This window comes from Heterodontus francisci, chromosome 9 (assembly GCF_036365525.1).
Source record: "Heterodontus francisci isolate sHetFra1 chromosome 9, sHetFra1.hap1, whole genome shotgun sequence".
In the NCBI taxonomy this organism is placed as follows: domain Eukaryota; kingdom Metazoa; phylum Chordata; class Chondrichthyes; order Heterodontiformes; family Heterodontidae; genus Heterodontus; species Heterodontus francisci.
In genome coordinates, this window is record NC_090379.1 from 51,281,199 (window position 1) to 51,303,455 (window position 22,257).

At 40.9% G+C, this 22,257-nt stretch overlaps 1 protein-coding gene across 9 annotated transcripts in view; it reads left to right on the forward strand.

Moving 5' to 3' along the window:
- The window catches only part of LOC137373746 (inverted formin-2-like), an 85,112-nt gene that overhangs the window by 41,893 nt on the left and 20,962 nt on the right, over positions 1 to 22,257 (forward strand). For all 9 annotated transcript variants that reach the window (XR_010975686.1, XM_068039025.1, XM_068039028.1 and 6 more), the window contains 9 exons: positions 1,748 to 1,907; positions 4,233 to 4,266; positions 4,539 to 4,680; positions 9,826 to 9,967; positions 11,844 to 12,662; positions 19,181 to 19,326; positions 19,411 to 19,472; positions 20,858 to 20,960; positions 21,050 to 21,135. Coding sequence is in view for 8 of the 9 variants with exons in the window: in XM_068039025.1 (XP_067895126.1) it covers positions 1,748 to 1,907; positions 4,233 to 4,266; positions 4,539 to 4,680; positions 9,826 to 9,967; positions 11,844 to 12,662; positions 19,181 to 19,326; positions 19,411 to 19,472; positions 20,858 to 20,960; positions 21,050 to 21,135 (1,694 nt within the window). In the remaining variant the exon portion in view is untranslated. The remainder of the gene's footprint in view (positions 1 to 1,747; positions 1,908 to 4,232; positions 4,267 to 4,538; positions 4,681 to 9,825; positions 9,968 to 11,843; positions 12,663 to 19,180; positions 19,327 to 19,410; positions 19,473 to 20,857; positions 20,961 to 21,049; positions 21,136 to 22,257) is intronic.

Consider the following 22,257-nt stretch of genomic DNA (forward strand, 5'->3'; position numbering starts at 1 on the left):
AAGACTTGACATACCCATATCAAAAGTGCAGTGTAATGCCAGTGCAAGGCTGTATTGTCTTAAGCCGATATGGAAGAGATGAACCCAAATTCTTTTGATTACCATCAGCAGTACCTTTCCTTTTTTTAAAAAAAAAGTTGAAACCAATGCATTATCCTGTCCGATCATTGTTTTTATGAATTGAATTTAATAGACCATGCAAACAAACTATTACAGTATTATAGTTGACAAGGCACCAAAAACTAGTAAAACAACCATTCCCAGATACAACAGATGTTTTGTCACTTTTAATCAAAATTTAAGTCAAATTCCCAAAATTCAGAAAAGTGAATTTCCTTTGCAATGCTAGTGAACCAATACATAATGAATTCCCTTAGTCCATTTCAAAACCTATAAATGTCCTTGTAAATGGGACCTTGTAAATGGAAAAAAAAATCACGATGTCCCTTTACTTTAATAGTAACCTCAAGCAAGCAATGTGATATAATGTTTACTTATTCCGCAATAAACAAGTGACAAACAGTGATTTTTCTCCTTCAGAGAGAAGTTGTGGTTTTTCCTCAGCAAACCTCACAAACAGCACAATGGCCTTGCCATTTCATGTGACCTTTCTACTCTCAAGTTTGTGGTTACAGATAAGGTCATCTGCGATCACTTCCTTGTATCCCTCATCAGCCAGTTTCTGTAGCATAAAGGTTATGTTACTGAACTAGTATTCCAGAGGCTTGAACCAGAGCAGCTGAGGAACTTAAATTCATTTAAATAAAATTTAAAAATCTGCAGTCATGACCATGACAACTAGTGACTTGTTCTAAAAACCAATCTAGTTCACTGTAACTCTTCCATCCTTACCTGGTCGGACCAGTAAGTGACTGCAGACCCACAGCAATGTGGTTAATATTTAACAGCCCTCTGAAATAGCTTAGCAAACTACTTAGCCACCAAGAAGGTAGCTCACCATCAACTTCACAAGGGCAATTAGGGATGGGCAATAAATGCTGGCCTTGTCAATGATGTTCACATTCTGTGAATAGGGGAGGGAATCACCACACCCACTTCCAACACCACCTCCTTCTGCATCTATCACCAGAATAATCTATTCCCCCTAGTCACATAAAATTGGAATTTAAAGCTGCCAGCTGTCTTCCTTTGGCCTTCCATTTCTGAAGTTACTAATCTGCTCAACCATCCCCTCGCTTCCACCTTTGAAGCCCTTGTTCCAGTAAAATGTTTACTCTTTGCTTCCTGGCTATTCCTTCACATTACTGGTTACTTCCCAAATTTGGACAGAAGACCTACGGTGAAACTTAGAGAAATGCTAGTTCAGCACTTTGTCACTGAAAACAAGATTCCCTCACTTGTTTTGAGAGGTTTGCAATAATTGCACACTCCACAGCTGTGTTCTTGTTAAGTGACTCAGTAATTCAGCTGCCTCTGCTGCTTCCCTGTTTCCTGTAGCCCAATCAGTCAAACCTCCACCAGCCACAGCCCAGAACTTGCATCTTTCTTTACTTTCTGTCTTATCCCTCTTCATACCTTGTCCACATTGCCCATCAACTGCTCCTTTGACCCCATTGCCATTAATTTGCTGACCACCAAACCTCCCTTCCTAGCCCATATGCTAGCTGCTATTGTAAATAGTTTCCACTCCTCACATACTGTCCCCTCCTAGTCAAAACCACCATTAACAGGAATAGGAAACATTTTTTTCAAAGTTTCTGATTTTCCTTGTTTTTTTTCTTGATAGACTGTAAAAAGACAGCAATATCGATTTAGCGTTATCATGAATGAACTCCAGACCACAGATAATATTCCGTATATGGCAATACTATTGAGTGTCATCAATGCCATCATCTTGGGGGCTGAGGAACTGACATCACGTGCACAGCTTCGGAATGAATTCATAGGTACAATGTTCCTCTTTTAATGCAGTTCATTCAGTTACTTGTAGTTAGCTGACATAGTTCTTTGGAATTTCCCAGATATCAGAAAGCTACAATACAAACACAATATTATATACATTAAAAAGTCACCATTCTATTTTGGTAAAGAAACACATGACTGGTCACTTCCTGGCTTTAGACATATTCCTATAGTGAAACTTAGAGAAATGTTAATTCATCATCTTCTCACTGAAAACAAGCTTCCCTTACTTGTTTTGAGAGGTTTGCAATAATTGCACACTCCACAGCTGTGTTCTGGTTAAGTGGCTCAGTAATTGTTTAAGAAGTGGTTCAAGATTATTACAGCAGGTACTCAGAGAGGGTTGCCAATAAAATTGAACTCTCTAGAATGGCAGTTGTGTTGGTTCTTGTAATTTGCTTAGTGATCTGTTCATTTTCTTTTTTAAAAAAAAAGAGCATTTCAGCCCCAAACTTACCTTTTGACTAGTCTTAATGCAATTCTTCAGACATTCTTATGCCTGAGAGATATTTGAGAGCAGGGGAAACAGTATTCACTTTGTTAATCCATTGACCAAAATAATTGTATAAATGATGCAGTTACTTTAACAATTACATAAGTACCCCATGTGTTGGAAATGAAGTGTGGAAACTAATAAAAATTAATACACAAATTTAAATTATATTTGGTAGTTCAATTGACTTCTTTAAATGAAAATAAATGGTAAATATTCCTTAATTTTCCCTTCCTGCCCATGGACAAAATAAATTGTCCTGTGGTAAGAACTCTCCATGTAATATAATGAAGCAAATTTCCATAGTCTGGCACATAATTGTCTCAAAACTGATTTTCAGTAAATCCACAATTTTTCCAGGTCTTCCAAAGTTGCTTTCATTTTCAAAATGAATGAGAGGATCTAAAAAACAGAAAAAAAATTGGGCAAGTAAAATATTTATAATATACATATATTAATATAAAATGAAAGGAAAATTAGATAATGATGGAAAAAGGTGGAATGAAGGAAAAGCAAGAAACAGGCAAGCAAAAATAAAGTTTTATTTTATAATCTTTCAAGTCATTTTAACTATTTTAGTGTTAATTAATGTTTATTTTAACATCACAGCTTTGAGCTGAACACTTGTAAAAGGATTCTGAAATCTTAGCAATCCAAGGGTTAGTACAATATTGTAGTAAAACCTAGGAGTTTCTGCTTTTTAAATAATTAGAAATATTAATTTAAAGTTATTTCTGAATTAAAGCCATTTCAAATTAAACACTTGGAGCATATTACCCTATTTTTGTATCATTTGGTTGTTCACTTCTGCTAAAATATTTCAATACTTTTTCCTCAGTAAAAGGTTCCCCTTTCTGTACTTAGCAATGGCAAACAGAAATCTAAAAATCATGCTACTTAAACCACAGAACTAACTTCATTACTTAAAATCATCTTTTACAGAACAACTCCATTGTTTTAACCTATACTGATTATGTTTAGTACACCTAATAAGTAATGTATGGGACCAAATACAACTCAACTTCTACTTGTTTCAATTAATATACTTTTCTAGTCATTTAAAAAGGGAGCCTTTACGACATTTGTAAACCTAGCAGACAGATGTTCTTGATGAAGCAATTATACCTCAGCTGGTTTCCCATTAGTATTCTAATAAAATTGTATTAGATTCTGAACAGTTCATGACTTGGTTCTGACTCTTTCATTGGTAACTTTCTTTAAAGAGACACATTTTTAGTTGATATAGATTGTAATTCACAACTACAAAACTAATTATTTTCTTTTTTTTTTTAAAAACTTCAGAATGTGTAAAGGTATGGATAAATAAAGTAGAATAACGTGCTATTCAAAACTGGTTGTTTTAAAATGCACTAGCATCAGACAAGAAAGATAATGTCTCTTTAAATGTTAGAAAAATACTGGAATTTGTATAGATAAATGACACCTGCAAAGTTTCAGTACTGGTTTGTTCTGAAATACAAACTCTAAATTGTAGCTGTTTTGTGCACTTAAGTAACTATGTTTACTTCAAAAATAAAAAGTACAGAATTAATATATGATATATCCAAAGTTTTAGCTTCCTCCTACTTTAGATAACTAAGTTATTTTCTTGATAGCAACAATTAACTTTTGAGGCATTATTTTCTTTGCTTATAATAAATAACGTCAGGCTGAGTGTGGCATCACACAAGTGTTATCTAAAAACAATGGTTTTAAAAATTGTCATGACTGCCCAAATCACATTAATTGAATCAAATGTGTGGCAATTAGGTTACATTTGTTGTATACCAAATAATTTTACACTTATTGTTTTTAGGTCTCCACCTGTTGGACTTACTGCCATTATTAAGGTACGGGTTTTTTATGTAGATTGTTCAGTTTTAGCAAATTTAGTTTCCTGTATCCTAAATTTATCTTTAAATTTTCTGATCACAGCCTATCAAATATTGTACATTTTGGAGTGTGATTTTTATGTGATAAGTATGAATGAATTTTATTTGACTCTCTCATTACTTAAGTGTTCTGTTTAAGCCACAGAATGGCATTACCTAATTGGTTATAGATGTATTTTTTTTCAAGGAAAATGCACAAATATAATCTGTATGATTATGCATTACTTAAGGGAAAAAGAAGATGAGGATCTATTGGTCCAATGTTTAACCTTTGAGGAAGCCAAAGGAGATGATGATGAAGAATTAATGAGAATCTACGATGGCATTGATATGAACAGTCACCAGGAAGTATTTGCAGCATTGTTTAACAAAGTAAGTACTTGGCTAACTGTAAATACTGTTTTAAAATCTGAACTGTTCATTACTTCAATATTAGTGTGTATTATTAAGAGCAGTGCAGCTATTGTGTTCCACAAATGTACTATGGTGTACCATATTCATGTTTTTCAGTGAGATTTGTTTCAAGTTTAATTATCCTGGAGTCCTAGAGTATTGTAAAGGTATATGATCGTGATCTGTTAGCCATTTAATTTATGATCTAGCACAGTAAGTTATCCTCATTCTGAATTAAAGAATTTAGGAAGCTTGTTGTCAAGGTAATCATGGAAGTGGCACTAAACAATACTACTTCAGTAGTTAAAAGGTTAGAATCACAGTCCTATTAGTTGCAAATCCCGCTACTTCTATCATGTCAGATTCTAAATTTCACCTTGCCACCCTTACTGTTGCCAGGAGCTGTTAGATGCGGCACTGTGTGAAGGGGTACTGCATCTTTATATATTCATTTATAACATCAAATGTTGAGAACTGTGAAATGACATCTATAGCAATCAACTGTTGATTATCTCTTGTCAAAAATAGAGTGATTGTACTATAATTCTTGATTCTTCTGTGGATGCTCTAAAATTACCATTTTATGAAACATTTGCCTGCTGATGCATCTCACTTTACGAGATAAATCCATATTTCTAGGGAATTATAAACCCCAGAGATTCACTATGAAGGAGTGTTCTCATTTTAGGTTTCAACAGATTACTATGAATTGGAAGTTTGAAGATAAATGTACTGCATTCGTTTGGGTGGAGTAGGAAAAGGAATGAATGAACTTGTACCTTCATTCATGGGATCCCCCTAGCATTTTCTCTTTGTGGTTACATAGGGCCCACTTACTGTTTAGTTCCATGTTTCCATGAATTTGCATGTATCTAAAGCAGCTGCCACTAATGGATCTAATTTATGATTTATCACTCAATGAAGCAAGAACACTTAAAACAGCCCCATCCAATTCTCCAGGCCCACAACATTCAAATAGGAAAAACTACAAATAAGAAATATTATTGCAAGTAAGACTCTGGTGATTGGGCTCGGAGGATCAGAATGGAAGGATCTGGGAGCTTCCTTTGGTCCTAGGGCCTCAAGTTGAGCACCCAAATGAGAACATTCTCAATGGAGTAAAAGGAAAGCGATCTAATGCAGATACACATTTATCTTCAGAAGTGGGATTGCAGGTGGAAGCAGCCACGAAAAGAGGAAATGGGATTCTGGATTTTATACATAGGGGCCTTAAAAATACAAAAGCAATGAGGTGATGATAAAACTAATACTGCGGATGCTGGAAATCTGAAATAAAAGCAGAAAATGCTGGAAATACTCAGTTGGTCAGGCAGTATCTGGAGAGAGAGAGAAACAGAGTTAACATTTCAGGTCTGTGACATTTCATTAGAACCAGTTCAATTTTGCTAGGGCTCCTTGATGCCACAACCCTGTCAAATGTAGCCTTCATGTAATGGGCAGTCACTTCTTGAATTCAGTTCTTTTATCCATGTTTGGACCAAGGCAGTAATGAGGTCTGGAGCCAGGTGACCCTAGCGGGACACGAACTGAGCATCGGCGAGCAGGTTATTACTGTGTTAGTTCCGCATGATAGCACTGTCAATGGAGCCTTCCATCACTTTGCTGATGATCGAAAGTAGACTGATAGGGTGATAATTGGCTGGATTGGATTTGTCCACTTTGACAGGGAGAGTAGAAAAGCAGAATATTATTTAAATGAAGAGAGATCGCTGAATTCTGCGGTACAGAGGAATCTGGGTGTCCTCATGAATCACAAAAAGTTAGCATTCAGGTACAGCAAATAATTAGGAAAGCAAATGGAATGATGGACTTTATTGCAAGGGCAATTGAGTATAAAAGTAGGGAAGTCTTGCTACAACTGTAGAGGGCATTTGTGATACTGCAGTTAGAGTTCTGTATACAGTTTTGGTCTCCTTATTTAAGCAGGGATATACTTGCATTAGAGAAAGTTCACTAGGTTGATTCAGGGGATGAAGGGTTTGTCTTATGAGGAAAGGTTGAACAGGTTAGGCCTTTATTCATTGGAGTTTAGAATATTGAGAGGCGATTTTATTGAAACATAGAATATTCTGAGGAGGATTGACAAGGTAGATGCTGAGAGGATGTTTCTCTACACAGGGGAATCTAGATCTAGTTTCATAATGAGGGGTCTCCCATTTCGGATGATGAGGAGGAGTTTCTTCTGAGGGTCATTAGTCGTTGGAATTCTCCATCCCAGAGAGCAGTGGAGGCTGGGTCATTGAACATATTCGAGGCTGAGTTATACAGATTTTGGATCTACGAGGGAGACGAGGGTTATGGAGGGCAGGCGGGAAAGTGGAGTTAAGGCCACAATTAGATCAGCCATGATCTTATTAAATGGCAGAGCAGGCTTGAAGGGCAGAATGGTCTACTCCTATTTATGTTGTCCTGCTTTTTGTGGACATCCCTGGGCAATTTTCCACATTATCAGGTAGGTGCTAGTGTTGTAGCTGTAGAGGAGAAGCTTGATTAGGTGCATAGCTAATTCTGGACCCCAAGCCTTCAGTACTACTGCTGGGATGTTGTTCGGGCCTTTGCTGTATCTAATGCCTTCGGCCGTTTCTTAATATCACGTGGAGTGGATCAAATTGTCTGAAGACTGGGATCTGTGATACTGGGGACCTCAGAAGGAGACTAAGATGGATCATCCACTTGGCACTTCTGATTGAAAATGGTTGCAAATGCCTCAGCCTTGTCTTCTTGCACTGATCTGCTAGAATCCCCCACCATTGAGGATGGGAGTTTTTGTGAAGCCTCCTCCTCCTGTTAGTTGTTTAACTGTCCATCACCATTCACCACTGGATGTGGCAGGACTGCAGAGCTTTGATCTGATCTTTTGGTTATGGAATTGCTTAGCTCTGTCTAGTGCATGCTGTTTCTCCTATTTAGCATACATGTGGTCTTGTATTGTATCTTCACCATTTGTAAGAATGCCTGGTGCTGCTCCTGGCTTGCTGTTCTGCACTCCTCATTGAACCAGGGTTGATCCCCTGGCTTGATAATGGTAGAGTGAGGCACATACTGGGCCATGAGGTTACAGATTGTGGTTGAATACAATTCTGCTGCTGCTGATGGCCCATTGTGACTCATGGATGCCCAGCTTTGAGCTGGCAGAATCTATCCTATTTAGCACAGTGCCACACAGCACGATGGATGGTGTCCTCAGTGTGAAGACGGGACTTCATCTCCACAAGGACTTTGCGGTGGTCAGTCCTACCAATGCAGTCGTGGACAGACGCAACGGTGACAGGTAGATTAGTGAGGGTGAGGTCAAGTGGGTTTTTCCCTCTTGTTGGTTCACTTACCTCATTCTGCAGGCCCAGTGTGGCAGATGTGTCCTTCAGGACTCAGTCAGTAGTGGTGCAACTGAGCCACCCTTGGTAATGGGCATTGGAGTATCCCACAGAGAATGCATTTGTGTGCCCTTAATACCCTCAATGCTTCTTCCAAGTGTTGTTCAATAGCTGAGGGAAGGCAGCAGGTGGTAATCAGCAAGAGGCTTCCTTGCCCATGTTTGACCTGATGTCATGAGACTTCATAGGGTCTCGAGTCAATGTTGAGGACTGCCAGGGCAACTCTCTGCTGACTGTATACCCTGTGCCACCACCTCTGGTGGGTATGTCCTGTCCCATTGGCAGGATGGTGATGGAGGAGTTTGTGGCATTGGCTATAAGCTATGATTCCATTAGTAAGACTCTGTCAGGCTGTTGCTCGACTAATCTCTGGGACAGCTCTCCCAATTTTCGCACAAGTCGCCAGATGTTAGTAAGGCGGATGGACTGGGCAGGGTGTGCCATTGCCGTTTCCGGTGCCTAGGTTGATGCATCCGGTTTTATTCTTTTTTGACTTTTCTTTAGCAGTTTGGTACAACTGAGTGGCTTGCTAGGCCATTTCAGAGGGCAGTTAAGAGTCAACCACATTGCTGTAGGTCTGGAGTCACACGTAGGCCAGACTGGGTAAGGTCAGCAGATTTCCTTCCCTAATGGGCATTAGTGAGCCAGATGGGTTTATATGACAATCCGGTAGTTTCATGGTCACCATTACTGAAATTAGCTTTTCATCCAGATTTGTTAAGGAATTGAATTTAAATTCCACCAGCTGCCATGGTGGGAGTGGAACTCATGCCCCCAGAGCAGAGTTGGGACCTCTGGATTATTAGTCCAGTAACATTACCACTGCACCACCATCACCTTGACTAGAGCAGCAAAGATTAAGGGGGAAACCTAATCAATTGTGAAAGGATTTTGAGAGAGTGAATGATTGATTATTTCCAGTGGAATCTGTAATGAGAACATTTTTCATGTGAGAATATGAAGACCAGTTAATCACAGCATTTGAGAGAGTTAGATAAATTAGAGAAAAGATAAAGAATAGGAAAATGGGACGTAAGTAGATCGCTCTGATTTGGCACAATGGCTGGACTTTTATGTTGGGGGAAAAACCCCACCCGCTGGCCAAAAAGTCAGGGGCAAGCCTGCCTCTGCTGGGCCTGGAAGGCATGCCATTATTTTACATGGTCCAGGCCCTTAATTGGCTTGAGGCAGCAAGTCCCGCCTCCAAGAGCTGCCAGCCAATCAGCGGGCTGGCAGCTCTTCAGTTCCAGCAACGCCAGTAGGAGCAGTGGTCACTACTGAGACTGCACCCAGCGAGAGGAGTAGCAATGGAGGAGACCCCAGAATTAAGGTAAGTGTATGGGGGCTCGTCAAGGACAATCGGCTGGGCCCCAGCAAGGTGGGGCGGGGCGGGGCTGGTGCTTCAGCGGGGGTGGCTTGTTCTGTAGGGGGGCCCTCTATGGGACAGAGGGTGCCGGATCAAGAGATTAATTGGCCACTTATGGGTCTTAATTGGCCTGGGGCAAGCCGTTTCTCACCTCCCTCGCCTTTCTTAAAATTGCAGCGGGGGCAAGAAGGCGACAGGAACGGCACCCCCGCGTCCCACTCAATTCTTGCTCCTCGCCACCACCTCCATCCTGCTCCCATGGGGGCATAAAATTCCAGCCAATGGGTTTGAAATGGCCTCCTTCTGTGCTTAACTTTCCATGATTTTCTTTAACTGTGTTTTCACCTTTGTGTTTAATTCTAGGTGAGCACTTCACCAGTCTCTGCTCAGCTGCTGTCAATTCTCCAGGGGCTCCTGCAGCTGGAACCATCTAACAGTAACAGTCCCCTGCTCTGGGAAGCACTAGAAATCTTGGTGAACAGAGCCATCCTAATCGCAGATGACAGTAAGGAAGGATTTATCCGCAGTATATTGGAAAATATTTTATTCTTAGGCATTAGGATAACAAGATGAAGGGGTGAGGTGTGGGCAGGGAAAGAACTAAGCTCTTTTGTTTGTCCTTGAAAGTATCACTAGATAGTGGATAGGAGCAATCTATTTCTATCAATAGCCAGGGGGCATAGAATTAAAGTAATTGTTACAAGAATTAGGAGAGTTGAAGAATGATTAATTCACCAATGATGATTGAATGATGTTCAGCACCATTCACGACTCCTCAGATACTGAAGCAGTCCATGGCCAAATGCATCAAGACCTGGACAACATCCAGGCTTGGGCTGATAAGTGGCAAGTAACATTTGCACAACACTTGCCAGGCAATGACCATCTCCAACAAGAAAGAATCTAACCATCTCCCCTTAACACTCAATGGCATTACCATCATTGAATCCCCCACTATCAACATCCTGGGGATTACCATTGACCAGAAACTGAACTGGACCAGCCACATAAATACTGTGGCTACAACAGCAGGTCTGAGGCTCAGAATTCTGCAGTGAGTAACTCACCTCCTGTCTCCCCAATGCCTGTTCTTCATCTACAAGGCACAAGTCAGGAGTGTGATGGAATACTCTCCACTTGCTTGAATGGGTGCAGCTCCAATAACACTCAAGAAGCACAACACCATCCAGGACAAAGCAGCCCACTTGATTGGCACCCCATCCACCATCTTAAACATTCACTCCCTTCACCACTGATGCACAGTGGCAGCAGTGTGTACCATCTACAAGATGCACTGCAGCAACTCACCAAAGCACCTTCCACAGCACCTTTCAAACCTGCAATCTCTACCACCTAGAAGGACAAGGGCAGCAGATGCATGGGAACACCACCGCCTCCAAGTTCCCCTCCAAGCCACACACCATCCTGACTTGAAACTATATCGCTGTTCCTTCATTGTCACTGGGTTAAAATCTTGGAAATTCCTTCCTAACAGCATTGTTGGTGTACCTACACCCCAAGGACTGCAGCGGTTCAAGTAGGCAGATCACCATAACCGTCTCGAGGTCAATTACGGATGGGCAATAAATGCTGGCCTGGCCAGTGATGTCCACATCCCATAAATGAATTAAAAGAAAAACCAAGAGTATAGTGAGGGTCTGGAACTCGCTATCTGAAAGGGTGCAAGAGGCAGAAATCCCCATCACATTTGAAAACTATTGGATATGCACTTGAAGTGCTGTAACATACAAGATTACAGAACAAGAGCTGGAAAATGTGACGAGGTTGAATAATTTTTTTTTTCCAGTTGGCACAGAGACAGTAGGCCAAACGGCTTTCGTCTATGTCCTAAATATTTCTATGATTTTAATAAACATAATTTTGATGCGCTGTGCTGATGACTTAGTGGGTAAATGCGACACCTGTTGTGGGACTGAGCATACAAGCCAAGAAGGTTTTGATTCTTTGTAAGCTCAATTAATTATTTTTTGCTAGAATAGCAGTCAGTCCTGGTCTAAAGAGGGGAAAAATCCACCAGTTTCCTACTCTTGACTGCCATTTTCGATTTCCCCTTGGTGTGCGCTTGGTCAGCTGTTTCCAGGTTCAATAGCGTGTGTCCAGACACTTTCTGTACTCATACATAAAAACTTACCACAGTGATATGGTACTGGAGGACAACTGACATGTGTAGACTGGTAACCCAGTCTAAGTCAGTGCTTTCAGCAAGTGAGGGGGGAAAAGATTTTTTTTTTAAATGTAACTAGAAACATTATTTTAAATTATTGACCTGTCTTGAAATGGTTTGACAAAATTATTGAAATGTGATAAAATTCTGCAATGCAAACATTCATCCACCTCTTTTTTTTTCTTCTTCTTCGTAGCAAATGAAGAAAAAGATGTTGGCCCAATCATGGAAAGACTTGTACTAGTTAAGAAGTTGGGAAAAGAGGAGGCAGTGAAGCAAAATACGAATAAAAAGGCTGTTGATAGAGGTGTACAGACAGAATCGTCTGTGTCTACCATATCAACTGAAGTAAGCCAGATGTCAAGCTCATCAGTGCTGACATCACTTCCAGCTAGCCAGATGCTGCATCCTCCCCCTCCTCCTCCACCTCCACTTCCTCCATTTCTAGCTGGTACAACTCAGCCTGGCATTCCACCTCCACCCCCTCTTCCAGGCACTGTCAGTATCCCACCCCCTCCCCCACCTCTCCCTGGTCTTGGTGTTGTGCCTCCCCCTCCCCCACCTCTCCCTGGTGCCGGTTGTGTGCCTCCCCCGCCCCCGCCCCTCCCTGGTGGTGGTGGTGTGCCTCCCCCGCCCCCGCCTCTCCCTGGTCTTGGTGTTGTGCCTCCCCCTCCCCCACCTCTCCCTGGTGCCAGTTGTGTGCCTCCCCCGCCCCCGCCTCTCCCTGGTCTTGGTGTTGTGCCTCCCCCTCCCCCACCTCTCCCTGGTGCCAGTTGTGTGCCGCCCCCACCCCCGCCTCTCCCTGGTGCTGGTGGTGTGCCTCCCCCGCCTCTCCCTGGTGGCATTCCTCCCCCACCTCCACCACCGGGTGCATTTAACAATGACGCACCCATAGTGGCTTACCAAACTAGCAATCTATTGCATCCATATGTACGTCCTAGCCAACATGTTCATCGACCAAAATTAAGGATGAAAAAGCTGAACTGGCAGAAAATCCCGACAAGAATGGCTTCAGGTATGCATGAGCTACAGTTTTTTTCAGAAAATAAATTGTAATGCAATCTTGGAATATAGTAGATATTACGTCAATAGAATTTAGTCTTAAATGGGCAGGGAAGCAGCATACGGTAATACTTTAAAAACTGTGATGTGATGTGGTGGCAGAAACCTACATAAAGAGTTCATAGAGTCATTTACAGCACAGAAGGAGGCCATTCAGCCCATCAAATCCACACCATCTCTCCGTGGAGCTGTCCAGTCAGTCCCACGCCTCCACTCGATTTCCCCACGGCCGTCAAGTTTATTTCCTTCAAGTTCCTTTTGAAGTCATTGATTGTCTCCGCATCCGCCACCTTTGTGAGCAGCGAGTTCCAGATCATTACCATTTGCTGTGCAAAAGAATTTCTTCCTCCTATTTCCCCCTGCATTTCTAGCCCAAAACCTTCAATCTGTGACCCCTGGTCCTTGTAGAATTAGTTAATAGGAACAGATTCCCTTGTCTAACTTATCTAAGCCTGTCATAATCTTGTACACCTCTATTAAATCTCCCGTCAATCACTTTTGCTCTGAGGGAAACAATGCCAGCGTTTCCAAGCTAACCTTATAATTAAAACCCCTCATCCCTGGAACCATTCTAATAAATCTCCTCTGCACCCTCTCAAGGACCATCACATCCTTCCAAAAGTGTGGTGACCAGAACTGGACACGATACTCCAGGTGGGGCCTAACCAGAGCTTTATAATGGTTCAGCAAAACTTCCCTGCTTTTGTACTCAATGCCTCAGTTTATGAAGCCTAAGATCCCATATGCTTTACTAACCACTCTCTCAATGTCCTGCCACCTTCAAAGATCGATGCACAAGCACCCTCCAGGTCCCTATGTTCCTGCACACTCTTTCAAACTGTGCAATTAAGTGTATTGCCTCTCCCAATTCCTTCTGCTAAAATGCATCACCTCACACTTGTCTGTATTGAATTCCATCTACCACCTGTCTGCCCATTCTGCTAGCCTATCTATGTCCTCTAGCAGGGAGTTCATATCATCCTCACTGTTTGCCATACCTCCAATTTTAACGCCATCGGCAAAGTTTGAAATTCTACTCTATTCCAATATCCAAGTTATTTATATATGGCAAAAAAAACAGTCATGCTGGCAGTGACCCTTGGGGAATACCACTGTCTACTATCCTCCAGTCTAAAAAACAACTGTTTACTATAACTCGCTGTTTTCTGTCCTTAACCAATTTTTTATCCAATTGTAAACTGACTGACCCTCCTATTCCATGAGCCTCAATTTTGTTAACAAGTCTTTTATGTGGTACCTTTTCTCAAATGCTTTCTTAAAATCCATATAAACAACATCCACCACATTCCCTTCATCGACCTTCTGTTACTTCATTAATAAATTCAATTCGATTAGTCAAGCATGATCTCCCTTTTACAAATCTGTGCTGGCTATCCTGCATTAACTCAAACCTCTCCCAAGTGCCTGTTGATTTTTTTCCCCGATTATTGTTTCTAAAACCTTGCCCACTGCTAATCTTAGCAACTCCAGTCTTATAGGTGCTAGGGCTGTCCTTGTACCCTTTCTTGAATAAGGGTGTCACATTTGCCACTCTCCAATCCTTTGATACTTCCCCCATATCTAGGAAAGATTGGAAGATTATGGCAAGTTCATCCGCTATCTTCACCCCCACTTCCTTTAGCAAACTGGGATGCAAGCCATCTGGACCAGGTGCCTTAACATAGCCAGACTTTTTGGTACCTCTCCCATATCAATTTTTACCCTATCCATCGCCTTGACTCTCTCTCCGCTTCTACCGATATTTTGTCAGATTCCACTTCCGTGGTGAACACCGATACAAAGTACTGATTAAATATATTAGCCTTGTCCTGTCCCTCTTTGCTCCAAATAAGCTCCACTCCACCTCTTACTACATGCTTACTATTTACATGCCTGTAGAAGATTTTTGGCTTCCCTTTTATATTGACTGTCATTCTATTCTCGTGTGTTCTCTTTTGCAGTCTTTTCTTCTTCACACCCTCCACCCCACAACGTTTTGTATGCACCTGCTTCTCACTTAAAGAATTCACCTGACAGGCATCATACGCCGTCATTTTTTTGTTTGTTTCATCGCAATCTCTATCTCCTTCATCATCCAAGGAGCCCTGTTTTTGGTTCCCTTACCTTTCACCCTTGTTGGAATGTACCTAGCCTGTACCTGAAGTATCTCTTCCTTAAAGATAACCCATTGTTCTGTTACAGCTCTTCCTGCAAGTTCTTTGTTTCCATTTTACCTGGCTAGATCACTTCTTATTGCATTGAAATTAGCCCTCTTCCAATGTAGATAATCTACCTTATTTCGTTCCTTGCTTTTCTGAATTACTAGTCTAAACCTTATACGATGATCTTCCCCAAATGCTCCCCGACAGACACTTGGTCCACTTGGCCCACCTCATTTCTGATGCAGCAATGCACCAGATACAGCAATGCCTCCTTTCTAGTTGAGCTGAGAACATTCTAATCAAAGAAGTTCTCCTGAACACATTTCAGAAATTCCTCCCCTTCCTTACCCTTTGCTCTAAAATTATCCCAATCGATATTTGGGTAATTAAAGACCTCCAATATCACCACTCTTTAGATCTTGCACATCTCCGTGATTTTCCTGCAGATTTGCTTCTCTCGTGTTCACTCGCTCTCACTATTTGGAGGCCTATGGAATACCCCCATTAGCAGGATTATAACCTTTTTGCTTCTCAACTCTACACCTTGCCTATCAATTCACTATTAATTTGTCATCACAGGATACCAGTCCTACTCCATCTCCATTTCAAGATCAAGCTGTATTTTAAGTTGATCCAATATCCTGGCTTTAACTACCCTTCCTGAGAACATACTGTAGCCTGTTGCTTATCCTTTGTGTCCCCTTGTCGTCCTACCCTGGTGAATTTGGAAGTTTGCCTTCTCCATCCTGTTAACCATATCTAATTTCTCCCCTTCGTTCATCCCACTAGCATGGGAGTAGCCTCATTACTCTTCTGATGCAGTGACCCAAACAGTATGCAGTGTTTCCAGATGTAACCTATGCATAGTACTTTATGGCTTCAACATGGCAGTTTGAATTTTTGAGTTCCATTGACTTGTCAATAATACTTGGTATTTTATTTGCTTTATTCAGTCTCACTTTGCACTGTTTGGGCCTGGTACGGAATGTGTTAACCAAAACCTCTAACTCTGTTGACCAGTTCAGTCCCCCTTCACCCCACCACCGCCCCCCCCCCCCCCCCCCACCCCCCAACATGGAATTCAGTCTCTCTTCTTTCTCCCTTAATTTGGTGACATTTGTGAATTTAACTTTCTTGCACTGCAGTTGAGAATCTGGGCGAATGTACACACTGATACCAGGAACAGACAGGATCCCAACTCAAATCCCGGGGCTCCTCACTCAATAACTGCCTCCATTTCAAAGTATTTTTCAAAAGCAGTATCGTCTGCTTCCTCCCGTTTAGCCAAATAATAATCCGCATCCATGCCTTTAGTATTGTTACCAGCTGGCTTTAATTTATAGGTCTCTTTCTTGCATGTACTTTATCAAAGGCCTTTCAGGTGATTAAATTAAACACCATGGACCATTAGAGACCCGCAAGCCCTGCCAATCTGCCCACTTTGTTCTATTTGCACTTTTATTTCTTGTTGATTTGTTCTGTTTAAACTTTGTGGGCCGTGTAGTTTGGAAAGTGTTGTCCCTAATGCTGCATCATTGGTAGATAAATCTTAAATCCAAATGCCAAGGTGCATTAGCATCTACAGTTTGAGGTATGCAAAATAAAGAGAATGTTAATTTAAACGTTATAGTCTGGATATTAACGGGGCTGTGCTAGGTAGGCGAGAGGAGGTATGGTGTTTTGGACAGGAATCCAGGCTTCCCTGTATCCTCTGGAGTTTTAATTCCACAGCGTGCATCTTTTGTCCTTGACGAGTTCCCCGTCCGGAAGTCAGCCTGATTGATGGGCTTGTCTTCTAGTCAGGTGGGGTGGACTTTGAAGCAGGCTGAAGGATCAGGTAGGTCTGATCCATGACACTGAGGTGTCGGGGGGTGGGGGGCTAGCGGGATCTAATTCTAGACCCCGGGGGGAGGTTATCTGATCTTGGAAGGGCAAAGGATGCTCAAATCCTGAGGAGAGGGCTCCGGTCACAGACCCCAGGGATCTTTGTATGATTTGGGGGTCTGAGAGGAAGTACTCTCACAAGGAGTGCTGGAAAGGCACTTACCTTCTCCCCGAAGCTGTCCTTGCCTCCCTTCAGCTGCTGGGTTTCCAGACGCCAGGGAAACTCAGCAAGTCACAATTAAGCCTGCAAATGGGTTAAATCAGAGGCTACTAACCTCATTAAAATATCTGAATTGCCACCCGCTTCCTGGGAGTGACTTGGCTGCCCATCCCTTGTACCACCTCCATTAAACCTAAAAGTAGGCAAGTTAGGCTTTTTATAATTTTAATCTTTGACCCAACCCTGACCCTCCTGTTTTCGGGTGTTAAAATCCAGGCCATGTGTAGTGTGAGGGGACAGGGAAATTCTAAGTTATGCACCTAAGTGTTCCACAAAGAAAAAGTTCAGGCCTCCCTGCACTACAATATACTGCTTTTCCCTGTCTGTGATATCTGTGGAATGTCATCCTGTCAAGACAAAAACAAAAGTGTCTGGCTGATCTACATCCCTGAAGCCATGTTGGCTGTCATTTATTTGGTTATCTTTATAGAGTTACTCTTCCATTCTACTTCTGGTTATTGTCTCAATTCATGCTTCAATTATTGAGGTCAGGCTAACATGTCTGTATTTGCAAGATATGTCACTTTTTTTGAATACAAGAAGTACATTTGTCTATTTATAGTTTTCAGAACTTCATTGACTCCCTAAACGTAACAAATCTCTAAGCATTTGGCGATATAATTCATTGGGGTTTATTGGTTTTTCAGCCCCTTGATCCCACCTAGTTCCCTCTGTTTCAGTAATGCTAAAGTTCCAGAGTGTGCTTATAATGTGTTTGTTATTAGATATATTATTGATGTCATCCCTGATTTGAAAACCTCCAAGAAGTAGTTATCAACATGTTAATTATCTTCATTTACAATTTCAAATGGATCTTTTAGGATTTGACTTCCTCCTCAAGTGCCCTCTGGTTTTATAATATTGAAGAATTTTTGATGTGTCTTGCAGTTTCTGCTCTATCTCTTTCTAGTTCTATCTCTGAACACCTTAATCTCATCATAGTAAAGTTTCTGTATGGCCTTGTACTTGTCCCTTCCTCAATTCTCTCTACAAAGTTTGTGAATTTACCTCAGTCTTAAAGTTGCTTTGAATGTCATTGTTGGTCTGATTTGAGTATATTATTTATTTTGCTCTTGCTGCTCTGAGCAGGGGTATGTATTAGTCTTCCTCCCCTGCAGAATGTTCTACAAGAATGTTCACTATCCACCCCCTCCCACCCCAGCAGTCACCACGTCTGTCAGCTAGCTTGGCCCACAAACACCTAAGGTTTGATTTAGATTTAGAGATGCAGCACAGAAACAGGCCCTTCGGCCCACCGAGTCTGTGCCGACCATTAACCACCCATTTATACTAATCCTACACTAATCCCATATTCCTACCTCATCCTCACCTGTCCCTATATTCCCCTACCACCTACCTATACTAGGAGCAATTTATAATGGCCAATTTACCTATCAAGCTGCAAGTCTTTTGGCTGTGGGAGGAAACCGGAGCACCTGGAGGAAACCCACGCAGACACAGGGAGAACTTGCAAACTCCACACAGGCAGCACCCAGAATTGCCTCTCTAGTATTCTTTCTTAGGGTTTAGCTTTGTACCTACACAGTTTCAGTTTGAATGTTATTGTGCGATGGGTCTTATCATGTAATAGTTCATGGATTAGTGTTTGAGTCACTCAAAGAAATCATGTCTAGAAGATGGTAGATTCTCCAATACACCAAGTTGGAAAGAATTAATTATATAACAGAATAATATAAAGAATCCATTATAAAGTGACACATTATTCTCCTTGCATTGACCAGGCAGTCCAAATATTATCCTAACCTATTCCTTGTTCTATATACCTAGTCAGAGAACTTCATGCTACAACGCCTGCTACAATGTTTGCTTTACTATCTTAACCTTCCAAATGGCCCTTACAGGTGTGATAATCTCTGAATGCTGATCAGATATGAGTTAGGGGAATTTCAGAGTGAAGTCTGGGTACTTTTGCCTCTGAAGGAAGGAAGAAAAAATTGGGGCAAGTTGCCCTGGGGCATACTTCATAGCAGCTGCCTTGGCACTATTGTCACAAATCTGTAAGTAGGTCACTTGTCATCTTGGTCAGCAAATTGTATGTAGCATAAAGAGACGAATAATAGAAGAAAACATAAGAGAATATTAAATACTTGGTCCTCATCTCTTAAATTTTAATTACTTTGTATAATAAAATCTTGATTTTTCTTCTCCCTCATGACGAGTCCTTTTTTTTGTTTTCTTCTCCAGAGACCAATTCTTTATGGTCATCCATCCGAAGAAATGCTGAAGCACCTTTGGATCCTGATTTTGCCAGTATTGAACAACTTTTCTGCTTTCCCGTGTCACAGCCAAAACAGAAAGAGCAAACTGTTAGAAAAAAAGAGCTAAAAGAGGTAAGTGCCATTGAATCAAAGTAATAATTTAAACACAACCGCTTTGATGTATAACTCATTATTTCCATGCTCTTCCTACCACAGATCACATTTCTAGACTCAAGGAAAAGTCTTAACTTGAACATATTTTTAAAGCAATTCAAATGGTGAGTTACATTAAAGTAGATTTTATTTGCATGTAATTAATAGTGTGGACATTTTGACAAATATTAAATGGTTAAACTATCCTCCTAGTTTGCTTAGCATCTTGTTCCACAATCAGTTGATACGCAAACATATTTTGGATATAACTTGTGCACATCTGCTCTCTATACCTCACTTTAAAAAAAGATCTGCAACTATTGTTGCTCCAGATGTTTCCTCATCAGCCAGTCATCTGTCATGTGATGTCAATTTTTAAAAATTAATTCTTGAGATGAAAGTGTCACGAGCAAGGCAGACATCTATTACCCATCCCTAGTTGACCTGAAAAGGTGATATGGGCTACCTTCTTTCATCACTGGTATCAGGTTGAATTAGCCTAGCAAGCCATTCAGTTGTATCAGAGGATAGTTAAGTCAACCACATTTATTGGAAATAGAGTGGCTTATAGGCCAGACTGCATAATGATGGCAGATGTCCTTGCCTAAAGGACATTAATCCAACAGCTTCATGGCCATTTTTACAGCTATCATTTTATCTCCAGATTTTTTAAACTAAATTCAAATTCTCAAACTGCCTTGGTGCAATTTAAACTCATTCTCTGGATTAACTAGCCACCACATTACCACTACACTACCATATCTGTGTAAATTTGTGGATAAATCCCTGACCCGCACACTTGAACCATTTGTTTCAACCTTTCTTAGAGGAAGGGAGCTCTTGGGTAAGTACCTGTCAGTGGTATACCTCGTTTCTCTTACTTCTTATTATGATTTTAATGACTGTGCACCTTACATTGGAGGGAAAGCTATCTATTTTTTCCCTCTGCTTCATTAGCCCTATTAGTCCACAAAACATTTGAATGCTGTTTCCAGATCATTAGAAATGCTGTTATTTGGTTGCGACAAGTGTACAAGGAAAGAGGCCAAGTGAAAAATCCCACTACTATTTTGTCTCTCTTGCAAAGATGCACTTGGTCTTTGCTCATTACCTCCCTAGATAATAAGCTTTGAGGGACCAAATGGCCTTTTTTGATCCAAGATTTAACTGCCACTTGTAAGTCGATGGTGTAGAGCCACTGAACTGATCCCTTTACAGATGATTAGGGGTTTTTGATTTTGTGTGTTAGCTGCTACAAACAATTGGATATAGGGCTCAACAAAGCAGTCTGGTAAATAAAATCTAGTTCATTAAAGCTATGCTGATTTCTATAGCTAAGTATTAATTACGTTGCTTGCCTGGAAACTAAACACTCTCCTTGAAACTGAACAAACTGTGATGACGTATAATGCTGCTTTTAGTTTGCTATAATTTAGTTCCTCAGAATTGTTTTTTTTTTTAAATAAAGTAAATTATGACATGAAAGTTTCATTTTTCAATGTTTTATTAGCTCTGATGAAGAAGTGGCTGATCTGATCAGGAGAGGTGACCGATCTAAATTCGATGTAGAGATTTTAAAGCAACTAAAGAAACTACTACCAGAGAATCATGAGGTAAGTTGACAAGATGATGAATACCAGATATGATCATCTTGTAGGTCAATATTATTTCAGACTTTTTTTAAAATTTATTCCATGTGCAGATAGAAAACATTAAGGCTTACAAAGGAGAAAAGGAAAAATTAGCAAGTGCTGATCACTTCTACCTTGTCCTCCTTGATGTTCCTTGGTATGTATTACTGGTGCCACTTGGCATAAGGTCAGTTATGCAAGTTTTCTTTTCCATCTACAAGTTACATTCACTAGTTGCTCATCCAATGTTATCCACCTGGGAATGTCACCACAAATCAATATCGTGACTTGAAATTGTAATCTTAATCTGTGATATATTTGATTTAATAGGGCTCCTCCTGATCTTTAAGTGGGTTTTAATGTAGCAAAGTACTGCAGTGGGCTGGCAGGTATGGGGGTGGGCAGAAAATGGAATTGAACAGGAAAGCGAGTCTGACTAAAGTGATGAGAATAAGAGGAAAAAGAGTGGGAGGGAATAAATGAACAAGAATAAACCAACACCGTGTAGAAAAAGATAGAAAGTGGAACTTTGTTTTAAAGCGAGAAATTTAACATGAAATTTATATTAAAATCCTTGGTTGAACCTCTACGCTTTTCCAGCTCATGCACTGAATAGGAGGAGGATTTCTGCAGTTTGTTATTTATAGTGAAATTGTAAGCCTGTACATAAAGAGCCTCTTTATGATTTTGTTATAAATAATGAATGGCAGAAACCTTTCCCATAGTTATTTAGCATTCCATTAGAATTTTACAAGTGCAGAAAGCTTGATGAAAACTTATAAATAACAGTTAATACTTGTACTTTTGTTACATTTGATATATAACCCACTGGAAAATGTAGACACAATTTTAGACAGCCCTATTTACTGCAAAGCTGCTAAAATATTAAGCCTGGAAGTTGCACATTAAACTCAAAGGAATAATAAGGCGGCACAGTGGCGCAGTGGTTAGCACCGCAGCCTCACAGCTCCAGCGACCCGGGTTCAATTCTGGGTACTGCCTGTGTGGAGTTTGCAAGTTCTCTGTGTCTGCGTGGGTTTTCTCCGGGTGCTCCGGTTTCCTCCCACAAGCCAAAAGACTTGCAGGTTGGTAGGTAAATTGGCCATTATAAATTGCCCCTAGTATAGGTAGGTGGTAGGGAAATATAGGGTCAGGTGGGGATGTGGTAGGAATATGGGATTAGTGTAGGATTAGTATAAATGGGTGGTTGATGGTTGGCACAGACTCGGTGGGCAGAAGGGCCTGTTTCAGTGCTGTATCTCTAAACTAAGCTAAATTA